General features: G+C 38.4%; 1 protein-coding gene across 2 annotated transcripts; it reads right to left on the bottom strand.

Annotated features, from left to right (window-relative positions):
* Window positions 1–787: 787 nt before the first annotated feature.
* On the bottom strand, window positions 788–5026 carry MYOCOS (myocilin opposite strand). 2 transcript variants are annotated; one of them, XR_004229283.1, is made up of 5 exons: window positions 4661–5026; window positions 4125–4204; window positions 3262–3333; window positions 2604–2760; window positions 788–1201 (listed from the first exon to the last, which is right to left on the bottom strand). XR_004229283.1 is itself a non-coding variant. In XM_031936883.1 (4 exons), exons 1-4 carry the CDS (start codon window positions 4674–4676, stop codon window positions 1060–1062), a joined length of 387 nt encoding a protein of 128 aa, XP_031792743.1. In that variant the 5' UTR covers window positions 4677–5019; the 3' UTR covers window positions 788–1059. The 2 variants fall into 2 exon arrangements, 1 of the variants encoding a protein (XP_031792743.1); XM_031936883.1 differs by lacking the exon at window positions 4125–4204 and having other exon boundaries at window positions 4661–5019.
* Window positions 5027–11914: the final 6888 nt, after the last annotated feature.

Below are 11914 nucleotides of genomic sequence, written 5' to 3'. Positions count from 1 at the left end.
CTAATATGTGGTTTTCTAAGTTAATGGAAGACTGGCAAGGACCCAAAGTCCCACAACCAATATGTTATCAGACGCTGGACTTAAATTCAAATCCTCCTGATTTCAAGGAAAATCCTCCAGACACTGTGCCACAATCTCAGGGTCAGAGAATCTGAGTTTTAACTCCTACAAACTCAGTTTCCTCATATCTAAAAGGGAGGAAACTAGAGTGTCTAGATGAACTGAGTATTCTTTCAGAGCTTGATCTAAAATAATACCTGTCATTTTCATATAATAACATATAAGACCTAATTTAAATATAATAATAAATATCACTTTAAGGTTTGCAAGGGAGTTTACACATGTCATCTCATTGATCTTCAAAATAGTTGCTGTTATTATCCCAATTTTACAGATGAAGAAGTTAATGCAGAGAGAGATCAAATAAATGACTCGCCTGGAGTCTGAGCCTAGATCTTTACTCAGGGCTTCTTGATTTCAGGTTCAGTGCTATATTTACTGAGCCACCTCCTAAGGTCTCCTAGAGTATCTTCACACTTTACACAAGTGAAAAGTTATTGGGACTAAAGAAATAAACCTTTGATGATGAAATTTTAGACATGTTGACAAGCTATTGGAGAGGAAGAAGGAGAGGGAGAGAGAAAGGTTGAGGTTGGAGAGACCATGTTCTAAATCACTATACACTACCAAGGTTATTCTGTTTTCCAACAGCCCTGGTCATATTTTTCCAATCCACTCTGATTTTTTTTTTTGTTCAAATTCTATGACAAGCAATGACTGAAGTCTCACACTTTCAAGGTTTTATTTCTTTCACCAATTACAAAAGACAACAAGTATTCTACAATATAACATCAAAGACCCCCAAAACTATACCTACTTCATGTCAAAATTTTGGTTTAAAAAGAATTTTTAAAAACACTTCTGCCAAAGAATAACAATTGAGGTCAAGGGAACAAAACTCTCACTCGCAGTGGAAAATGGGTGCAAGGCAGAGATGTATCTGAAGCTGCTGGGTCCCTTGGAGACGCATGAGACAAAACTCAGTGTGAGTTACTTCAGTCAGGTATCAGAGATTTCAGGACTTTTCAGAAGCCTACAAGGGTTTCCATAGCCCTCGACAGGAGATGGAGGAGGTGGTGGCGGGACAAGGAGTATAGGAGAAGTCGTGCCGGAGGGAGAAGAGAATCCTAGCTTCATTATTCTAGAAAAAAGGCAGAAATGAATTCTCAATAATGAAATTTTAGATATGCTGACAAGCATGCTGTCAAGTAAAGAGACTTGATTAAACATCCCTTGTAATGCTAGTAATAGCTAAATCTGGTAATACCATTCTCAGTCCCTTACTCTTTTTGAATATATTTCTTTGATTGATTAAAGTCAGAGGGAAGTTAGCTATCTTGGCTAAGTAAAAATGATACAATTTTCTATACACATCAAAATATTCACATCAGGACTGGGGAATGGCCTGAGAAACATACATGACCTGCTCAATATTCTTTTAGGAAAGAAAAGCTTATATTTGGGGATGTCATAGTCATGCTTTTTAATCCCTAATTCCATCAAAATCCATATGCCCCCATCAAAATAAACTTATGCTGTATACTATTTCCTTAAGGATTCAATGACCACTGCCTTCTAAAGATTCCAATCCACATCACAGAAAACTAAAGGAAAAGCCTGCTCCCAATTCTTTTCTTCCATGTACTCACACTCACTCTCCTCCTTCCCTCCCTCTCTCCTTTTCTCCCTTCCCCTCTCCCTCTGTCTCCCCTCCTTTTCTCTCCTCTCCTCTTCCCCCTCCTTTTCCCTTCTTCTCTCCCTCTTTCCTCTCCCTTTCTCCCTCCCTCTTTCTTTCTCTTTCTACCTCTCTCTCCTTTCCCCTTCCCCCTCTCTGTGTATATACATATATATATATATATGTATATGCACATACACACATACAGATACATATATATGTAACATATATACATTTATAATATCCTTCATTATTATTACTGATATTGGAATAACTGAAGTTATTAATTAATAACTTCAGTTAAGATAGAAGGAGCAGGACCTTGGTGGGGAGTGGGCAAAGGAAGTGTCTAAATAAGAAAGATTCTGGCAGGCTCCCCAAGTAGTACAGATGAACCCCTGTTCTATGTACAGAAAGTCTGCTCTTGTTATTGAGGGCTCTTCAATCTCCTCCATAGGCAGATGCTCCATATGCTCATCCTAAAATCAGCTAGGTGTCGCAGTGAATAAAGTACCAGCCCTGAAGTCAGGAGGACCCTAGTTCAAATCTGGTCTTAGACACTTAACACTTCCTAGCTATGTGATCCTGGGCAAGTCACTTAACCCCAAGTGCCTCAGCAAATAATAATAATAGTAATAGAGAGAGAGAAAAGAAAAAAAATATCCAAAAAAATTATACTGAAATACAAGTATCAACAGATTCACAAAATAAATTCATGACCTCTCTCTAGTTTATTCGAGATCATCTTGTCACCAACAGAATGTTTCTGGAATAGCATAGGAAAGATGTTTCCAGCAACAGTAAGTTAGAAATACATTTCACTCCCTCAGCTTCCACTCATAGCAAGTGAACAAAAGCTCTTGAGTACCTCTGACTCATGGTGACCCTTCTCTTGAACACCTCCATGGTCAGGTCTTTGTAAAGGATATTAATGCTTTTGACCACAGGAGATGCTCCTGCTTGGAATGCCAAGGAAGGATGAGAACTTCCCAACTCCTGCAGTGTTCTGAGTGTCATTGCTGAATCTGAAACACAGCATGGAATAGATATTCATCAGACTTCTCTTATAGAGCTGGAGATCCAGGAATATCGTCATCCAATGGGTGGGAAAGGGAATCATTCTGATGCTTGCATGGAGCTTGCTGGGGTTCCAAATAAATCTACTGTGTTGCCTCTGACAGGGTTGTCTGGGTAGCAACCCCACTCTCTAACTTCTCCATGTTAGCCTCTTAGAGGAGTTTGGCCTACAGATTTTACACAGAATAAAGGATGGTAATTAAAAAACTAAAATTTTCTCTTCTTTATTTTTCCTTTGAGGGGCAAAATCTCCAGTATTTAAGGAAACACCAACCACTCAGAGTGCATGGGAACAAATATTACTGCTTACTAGGTGCAAGGCTCTGTGTTATATTGTGTTAAGGGGCATTGCCCAAATAAGTACAATTCAAAGTAAGATAGAACTGGAGCAAAGAAGTGAGAGAACCAAAATGCTCTAGGAAAACATGAGGAGAGAACCTGGAACCTACCTTTCAGCTGAGGTTTAGGGCTGAGAGTCAAATCATGAAAGGTTTCATGGAAGGAGCACCTCTGAACCAATCCTTGAACAAAGAAGGATTTCATTATCAGAAATATGGAAAGAAAGTGCTCTTTGTGGAAAAGTAGGGAGGCAGAAGATGTAGAGATGTAGATGTGGAAATGTAGGGAAGCAGAACTAGGCCAGACATCAGTTTAACAGAAATGGCAGAATGTACAAAGGGAATTGAATGGGAAAAAAAAAAAGTCTGGAAAAAAATATACATGTATATATGGAGCTGGATTGTGGAGGACTTTTTAAAAACTGGACCAAGGAGTCTAGAGGGAAGAGGGACTGTGAAATTTTCTGAGCTGGGAACCCATATTGTCACATTTGTATATTAGGAAGTCACCTGACCTTAATCACTGAATGGGTCAACACCCATTCAACACCCCAACACCTCAGGCTGAGATATATTAAAGACTTTATTAAAGGCCAACTTCTCCTATTGCATCGAGAGTCATCTCCAGTCTTCCTGATCTATATCTTGCCACTGGACGCAGGTAGCTCTGGAGGACCCTGCATACCACTCCCTCACTTAAATTCAATTCACTTATTATGGCACCCCCTCCCTAATATCATAGTCCTCTTCAAAAATGAAATAACACTTTGCTAACTCCGGACCAGAGAAGGAGCAAAGAAGAAAAAAAAAAAAATCCTTATTCATCTATCTAGATAGCAGAGGCTCGGATGGGGGAGTTCACTTCTTAGCTTACTTTTGTTCTGGCTTAGCTACATTTGCATTATAAACCAGCAAGGACCTATTTTTCTTTTCTTTCTTTTTTTTTTTTTTTTTTTGTTCCTGCAATTACTAACCTGAAGGTGTATTTTGACAGCAAAGTACTCCCTTGTTTCCTAAATGGCTTGAATCCTTGGCTTTCACGAAGATGAATTATCTAGACCCAGGATGAAAAGGTTCTTTGGTACAATTTAAAGCATTTTGGGAACTGCTTCTAATATTAGACACCTAAGTCTTCACATGCAAAGCTATTTAGTATTTTCCTCCTAGATTAGAGGTTCCCACCCGGGACCAATCTTTTCAGAAGGTTTGCAAACTTGGATGAATGAAAAATTAAATCTTCATTTTCACTAATCTCCAACTAAAATGTAGCATTCCCTTCAATTATTTGAACAAACTACACCAAAAACACACCCCAGGTCTTCTCTTTTCCCAGCTAAACGATCACAATTTCCTTGTGCTTCTTTATGGATATTACTCAGTTTCTTCCAAAGTTTTTTTTTTTTTTTTTTTTTTTTTTTTTTTAAAGATGTGGTGACAAAAATTAGATTGTTCCTCCCTTTTACACTTAAGCACATATCACACACACACACCGCACATACATACACCATACCTGGATGAGCCTTCATTGGGCAGAGATGTGAACACTTCTGGAAATAACTTTTGAGTTCCTTCTTCTTAATGAACAGATTTCTTTTTTTTTTTTTTAAATTTTGATAGGAAGTTCAATCTTCTTGCCCATCAAAGGAAGGCCTTAGTAAGCAAGCAAGTGGCCTCCAACTTGAACCCTTGACTGCTTAAACTTTCTCAAACCCTGTCAACTTAAGCACCTTTACTTAGTGCCCTAATTTCAAAGACTGAAGGAAAGGCTTGACTAATCAGGTGCTAGAGAGCCCACAGCTGGGCTCACTTAGTAGGCCTGCCGGCTTTTCAGCGGTCCTCAAACTTTTTAAATAGGGGGCTATTTCACTGTCCCTCAGACTGTTGGAGGGTCGGACTATAGTAAAAACAAAACCTTTGTTTTGTGGGCCTTTAAATAAACTTCATGGCCCTGGGTGAGGGGGATAACTGTCCTTAGCAGCCACATCTGGCCCGAGGGCCGTAGTTTGAGGACCCCTGTCTGGATCATCACAAACAAGCCTCTGAGTTAGAGAAGAACATGCATGTGATTATCCACATTTTGCAGGTGGAAAACTCAGGCTCAAGTGGAGGGACTCGCCCAGAGTCAGACAGCGAGTGAGAAACAGAGCTAGGACTCTCGAACCACATGACAATGCTCTCTGTGCCAGCAATGTGATCCCATTAATCTCTTAGTGGTAAAGGCAACTCGCTAAGACTGTTAGAGAACAGCTGTGGACATGTTCATTTTGATATAAGGGGTGTTGCTTTTGAAACCCTGGTTCCCTCACTGATGAAATTACAGGCACTCATAAAAAACACCCTTCCTTCCTCCCTCCATCTTTCTGTCTTTCTCCCCCTTTTTCCCTCCCCCCCATTCTCTCTCCCTCTCCTTCCCCTCTCTCCCTCTTTCCTTTTCTTCCTTCCTTCCCTTCCCCCCCCCATGTGTGTCTCTTTCTCTCCCCCTCTTTTCTTCCTCTCGCTTTCCCCTCTCCCTTCCTCTCCCTCTTCCTTTCCCTTCCTCTCTTTGTCTCTCCCCTTTCCATCTCCTCCCTCTCTCCTCTCCCTTCCTTCATGTTTCTCCATTTCTCTGTTTTTCTCAATCTATTTCTTTCCCTCCCTCCTTTCCTCCCTTCCTCTTTCACTCTCTTTCTCTGCTCTCTCTCTCTCTCTCTCTTTCTTCCTCCCTCTCTCCTCTCCTATCTGTTCCTTTCCCTTGGGACCTTTTAGGTGGTTCTTTGAATAAAGCACCAGGTCTGGAATCAGAAAGACTTCAGTTCAGTCTCGGACATTTAGTAGCTCTGTGACCTTGGGCAAGTCACTTAACCCTGTCTCAGTTGCCACAGCTGTAAAATGATATTAACAATGACATCTACCTCCTAGCATTGCTCTGAAGATCAAATGACATAATATTTGTAGATTATTACATTTGTAATTTGTAGAATGCTTCACACAGTTCTTGACACTGAATAGGTATTTAATGTTTTCTTCCTACTCATTTTACCTGTTTTACAGATTTCAAATTAACAAGCATTTATTTTTTAAAATAATTTTTAATTGATGTCATGTTTTTTACAGAAATAAAATTTCTCCCAGTATTCTTCCCTTCCCACCCAGAGAGTCATCTCAGATGACAAATATATTTTAAGATACACACAAAATAAAAGGAGAAAAAAGAAACAGTATAACTAATTAGTACTTCAAAAAAAAATTTGTAATTGTAAGCAATAGACCACACTTGTGGACCTCACACCTTTGCAAAATGGCAGGGTGACAGACTCTTTTTTTGGGGTCATGCTTTTCATAGCAGGAAGCCATTCTTGTTGCAGTTTTGCAGTGTTTACTTTACTTTTGATTTTTTTGGTGGATGTACTTTCCATTAACATCCCATACTCCTTGTATATGTTGTTTGCTCAGCTCTTTTCTTTACACTGCATTGATTTACATTGATCTTTCCATCCTGCCATTTATAAACCCTCTTTAGGGTTTATAAAGCACAAATATTCTTTCATTTGATCATCCCAATAACCTCTGCATATAGGTGCTATTATTATCCCTACTTTGTTGTTATTATTTAGCCATTTTTCAGTCATGTCTGATTCTTTGTGACTCCCTTTGGGATATTTTTGGCAGATACTGGAATATCTTACAATTTCCTTCTTCAGTTCATTTTACAGGTAAGGAAACCGAGATAAATGGAGTTAAGTGACTTGTGCAGGGTCACACAGAAAGGAAGTATCTGAAGCCAGATTTGAACTCAGGAAAAGGAGTCTCCCTGAGTCCAAGCTTGGTATTCTAAGCACTTTGCCACTTTGCTGCCCTACTTTACAGATGAGGAAACTGAGGCAGAGAAATGTTAAGAATGACTTATCCTGGGTTTGAACATGGATTTGAATCGGGTCTTCCTCTCCCTAGGTTTTGCATTCTATCTATTGCACCATCTCATGGTTTTCTCTTTATCATATTTGTCATTTCTTAAAACACTTCTTAAAAATTCCTTTAGATTCATTGCTTAGTCATTTTCCAGTTGATGGGCATCTCCTTTCTTTCCAATTCATGGTTCCGAAAAAAAAGGGGGCTTTATATTTTGGTATAAATGGGGACTTTTTTCTTATCCATGACTTCCTTGGTATATAAACCTCATTATGGAATCTCTGCATCAAAGGGTATGGACATTTTAGTTATTTTATTTGCCTAATTCCAAGTTGCTTTGAAAATGGTTGTACTAATTCACAGTTCCATCAATCATGTAGAGGTATATCTAACTTATAACTGCTCCTTTAATATTGACCATTCTGATTGTGTTGAGTGGGATATGAAGAAAGCAAAAACTAGTCCTTGTTCTCAAGGAGCTCATATAAAATGAGGGAGAAAACATGCAAGCAATTACGTACCAAGAAGATAAATACAAGAAAAACTGGAAATAATGTTAGAGAGAATGTTACTAATATTAAAGAAGATTGAGAAAGGCTTTGTGCAGGAAGTGCTATCATTTCACCCAACATCAATCAAACTTTTAGACATCATAGACTATTAAACATCTACTCCCATTTTCTTGTTTTATAATGAGGAAAATTAAACCCAAATGGGGAAATAACTTACTACAGTTCATATAACTAGTTGGTGGAAGAAATAAGAACAAAGCTTTAATAATAAAAATGTACTTTTATCCTCAATTAGTCTTTTTGCTTAGTTTGGACATTGGGTCTTACTTTTCCCAAATATAAAGACTAGATTATTTACAAGGTTATGTATGTGAGGGTGGCGGGATATTACAACCCTTTTAAAAGTCCCTAAATGATTCACTATCCTCCTCACTATAGCATCTTTTCCGGATCTTTTTATCAACCACCCAACATCTGTCAAACTTTCCATGGTTACCTCTTCCTTTACTCTCTCTCCTAAGAACAATTTTTCCCTAAAAAAAAAAGTGAAATCATTTGTCAAGAGCTCCCTTTTCTTGCCAAGGCAGACCCCTTTATATGCCCAAGTGATCTCATTTCGTCCTGTCTTCTCCAGTCGACTGCCCTGTCATTCCTATTTTCATTTAATTTCAATCTCTCTGTTTTCTGGCTGCTTCTCTACTCCCTACAAACGCCTCTATACTTTCCCCAGATTAAAAAAAAAAAAAAAAAAAAAAAAAAGTCCTTACTTGATCGGTCTGTACTTGCTGTCTCTCTTCTCCCTCTTGTGGCTAAACTGAAAAGGCAATCCACAATTGATTCCTTGACTTCCTTTCATCTCTCTTCCTTCTTTTCTGCAGTAATTTATAACCTTATCATTCAACCAAAATCACCAAAATGACCTCTTTATTTTTGTGAAGCAAAAAAAAAAAAAAAAAAAAAGGCTTAAGTGACTTGCCCAGGGTAACACAGCTATCACGTGTTAAATATCTGAGGTCAGATTTAAATTCAGGTCCCCCTGACTTTAGGGCCACTGTGTCTTCTAGCTGCCAATGACTTAATAGCCAAATCTTTTTTGGCTTTTCTCAATCCTCTTCCTTCTTGGCTTCCCTGTAGCCTTTGCCACTGTCAATCAGTTCTTTCCCATATTCTTGTTTTTTTGTGATGTTGCTCTCTCCTGGTTTTCTTCCTGTCTGACCACTTCTGAGTCTCCTTTGTGGAGCTTCATCCAGGTTGTCCCCAAGGCTTTATTCTGAGCTCTTGCTATTATTTTGCTTGGTGATCTCTTCAGCTCTGAATCAGTGATCAATTATTATCTTTTTATATCAATTATTTTCTCTATAAATCTCTATCTATGATTTTCAGATCTAGCTAGCCTAACCTTTTCTGGTCTCTGACTGTCCATTATACATCTCAAACAGTATGTTCTGTAGACTTCTTAAAACTTCACCAAAACTGATTTCATCACAATTTTCCCTTCTTACTAAATTTCTTTATTACTAATGTACCACTATCCTTCAAACCATCCAGGTTCAGAAGCTCCGTGCCCTTTTCAACTCCTCCACTGCCACTCCCAACCACTGCCAAATCCTGTCATTTCCCTCTTCTCAGGATCTCCTGTATTTGTCCCTTTTTCTCCTTTCACCGACATCAGACTGGCACATACCTCATTAGTGAGCTGATTGGTGTCCCTGTCCAATCTTTTTTCACTTTAGTCCGTTCTCTCCTCACTTGTCAGACTGATTCTCCAAAAGTGCAGGTCTGACCATGTCACTCTGCCTTTTCAATCAATAGACTCTAGTGGCTCCCTATGACCTCCAGGAAGTCTTCCTTTGACTTTTTCAGTGTACCATAAGGAATAGCCCCTTTCTATCTTTCTAGTCTTAACACTTTCCTTTACTCCACATACTCTCCTATTCAGCTACATTGGCGTCTTGGCCGTTCCTTGCATGAGATACTCCATCTTTCAAATCCATGAATTTTTACTGCTTGCCTAGAACTCTCTTCCTCATCTACACCTCTTAGCTTCCCTGGCTTCCAGTTCCATCTAAACTCCTAGGGAAAAAAACCTTCCCTCCGATTTATCTCATATCTCTTGTTTGCAGGTTGTTTTCTGCATTAGGCTATAAGCTCCTTGAGAGCAGGGGCTAGTATTTTGTTTTGCTTTTATCTTTCTTTGCATCACTAGTGCTTAGCACAGTGCCTGGTATATAGGAGGAATTTAATATTTATTCTTATTAACTTGACCACAGTAACTAGCTCTATAGGTAGGAAAATAAGTCCAAGATGCAAAGGCTTTAAGAACAAAACCCGATATAACAACTCTGAAATTCTGTGATGCTTTGTCCAAATATAGGAACTCAAAGTTATTCTTCAGACCTACATAGAAGAGGGCTTTTCAAAGACATATAACCTAATATCATTGCTTTACTAAATAGATCTGAGTATAGGCAAACTCAAAAGTTCATCTGAATTTTTAGTTATATGTTTGAAGTTTAAATTATCCCAAATTATAGATAGTAGAGCCAATGTGAATGTTGGATACCGGGGAAATCTATCTCAATATCAATCATTTAAACTCCTACTATGTGTGTGGGTATGTATTTATATATGCTAGGCACTTTGCTAATCACTTTTATTGTTGATTTTGTTTAGTCATTTCCTTTTGGTTTTATTCTTCACATCCCCATTTGGGGTTTTCTTGGCAAAATGCTTAAGTGGTTTGCCATTTCCCTTTCCAACTCATTTTATAGATGACAAAAATCAGGCAAAATGGAGAAATGACTTGTCCAAGATTCATAGCCAATCGTGTCTGAGGTCAAATTTGAACTTGGGTCTGGTCTGCCTCTGGGGCTTAATACGTTATCACTCCCTCTGATTTGTAGTGACTGAAAATTATTTTATTTTTCAAGCAGCTGCTGAGGCCATGCATGAGTTAGTTTTCATTTTCCCATTAGTCATCTTATCAAAAGAAATAATTCTTATTTACTATTAAGTCTATATTATTTCAACTTCATAATAAGTATTAATCAAAATCTTAATATTGCAATGTACTTAGCATTTCACTAAAAAGGAATAATCTGAATAGGTTTATTAATCCTTCATAAAGAAAATCCCAGGATGATGTAGTGAAGACAGTATTGATCAGAGACTTGAGTTGAAATTTGAACTCTCCTAAACCATGTAATTTTAGATTCTTCTCTAAGCCTCCATTTCCCCATTCATTAATTGGGAGAAATTGTGGATTAGATTGATTATAAGGTCCCTTACTGTTCTAGATTTTAGGATTGCAGGTTATCTCCCTCCCCACCTTATATTTGGATTACCCTTTTTTGTTAGCTTTGTAATGGAAGTCAATGGAGAAAATGGAATCCAGTTTAAAGGCATTAGCCAGCTAGTTGATGGAAGGCAGCACAACTTCAGAGCCAAATAAAGTGCCTCTTGGCACAGAAGGATTTGTTTGATATATGTAATGTCTGTAATTTAAAAGAATTCTTTTCTTTTGCATGATAGGAAATAGCCATTTGCCACTTCCAAATTCTGCTTTTCTGTTGCCACATTGTTTTTTGTCTTATGGTACATGACTGTATGACTTCCTCCTATCTCTTTCTGTATGTGGGTGGGGGTGGTTAATTTTGTACATTGTCCCAATTAGGAATTCAAGAGCTTGAGGACTTTTTTGGGGGTATGTGCACACACAGGTGACACAACAATCTGCTCGGGGCCTCCTGACCATGGCAAAAATAAAATCAATATAGAGATGAATATTGGACAAGAGACAGAGATAGAGATTGATTCTGTCACTTCTATTCCCACACTTTCACACTAATTTGGGTTTCTCACATATAACACTTAGTATTGCCCAATTCCAAGCCTTTGCCCTGGCTCATCTCTCATACTTGGAATGACATCACTTTTACCACCTTAGAATCCCGTTTCCTTCAAAATATTGTTCACTGGGTGGCGTAGTAGCTAGTGCTGAACTTGGAATAAGACCCGAGTTCAAATGTGGCCTCAGATACTTCCTAGCTGTGTGAGCTTACTTAATTTGAAGGAAATGACAAATCACTTCAGTATCTCTGCACCCCCCCCCCAAAAAAAAACCCAATGGTGTCGCAAAGAATATGACTGAAAAATGGTGGAAACTACAAAAAAGTAAAGAAAATATCACCTACATTTTCTCAAGTATTTTTGCCAAGAAAACCCCAAATGGGGTCATGAAGAGTTGGACTGAATTGGACAGACTGAACATATTCTACGTTAAACATTTCCTTATTACTGACTTTCCCAATTGACTATCTTAAAAATATTTGGTCTCCAATTAGTTTTCTCATCCAATAGAGGAT

Source organism: Sarcophilus harrisii, chromosome 4 (genome assembly GCF_902635505.1).
Source record: "Sarcophilus harrisii chromosome 4, mSarHar1.11, whole genome shotgun sequence".
In the NCBI taxonomy this organism is placed as follows: Eukaryota; Metazoa; Chordata; class Mammalia; order Dasyuromorphia; family Dasyuridae; genus Sarcophilus; species Sarcophilus harrisii.
This window is presented reverse-complemented; position numbering and strand designations above follow the sequence as displayed.

What these genes read in the sequence shown, in the direction of transcription:
- MYOCOS (XM_031936883.1), bottom strand. An exon ending in CCCTAAACCTCAGCTGAAAG is followed by an intron (nt 2,761 to 3,261) that starts GTAGGTTCCAGG and finishes GCTGTGTTTCAG; the next exon opens with ATTCAGCAATGACACTCAGA. An exon ending in AGGGTCACCATGAGTCAGAG is followed by an intron (nt 1,202 to 2,603) that starts GTACTCAAGAGC and finishes CCTTTTTTCTAG; the next exon opens with AATAATGAAGCTAGGATTCT.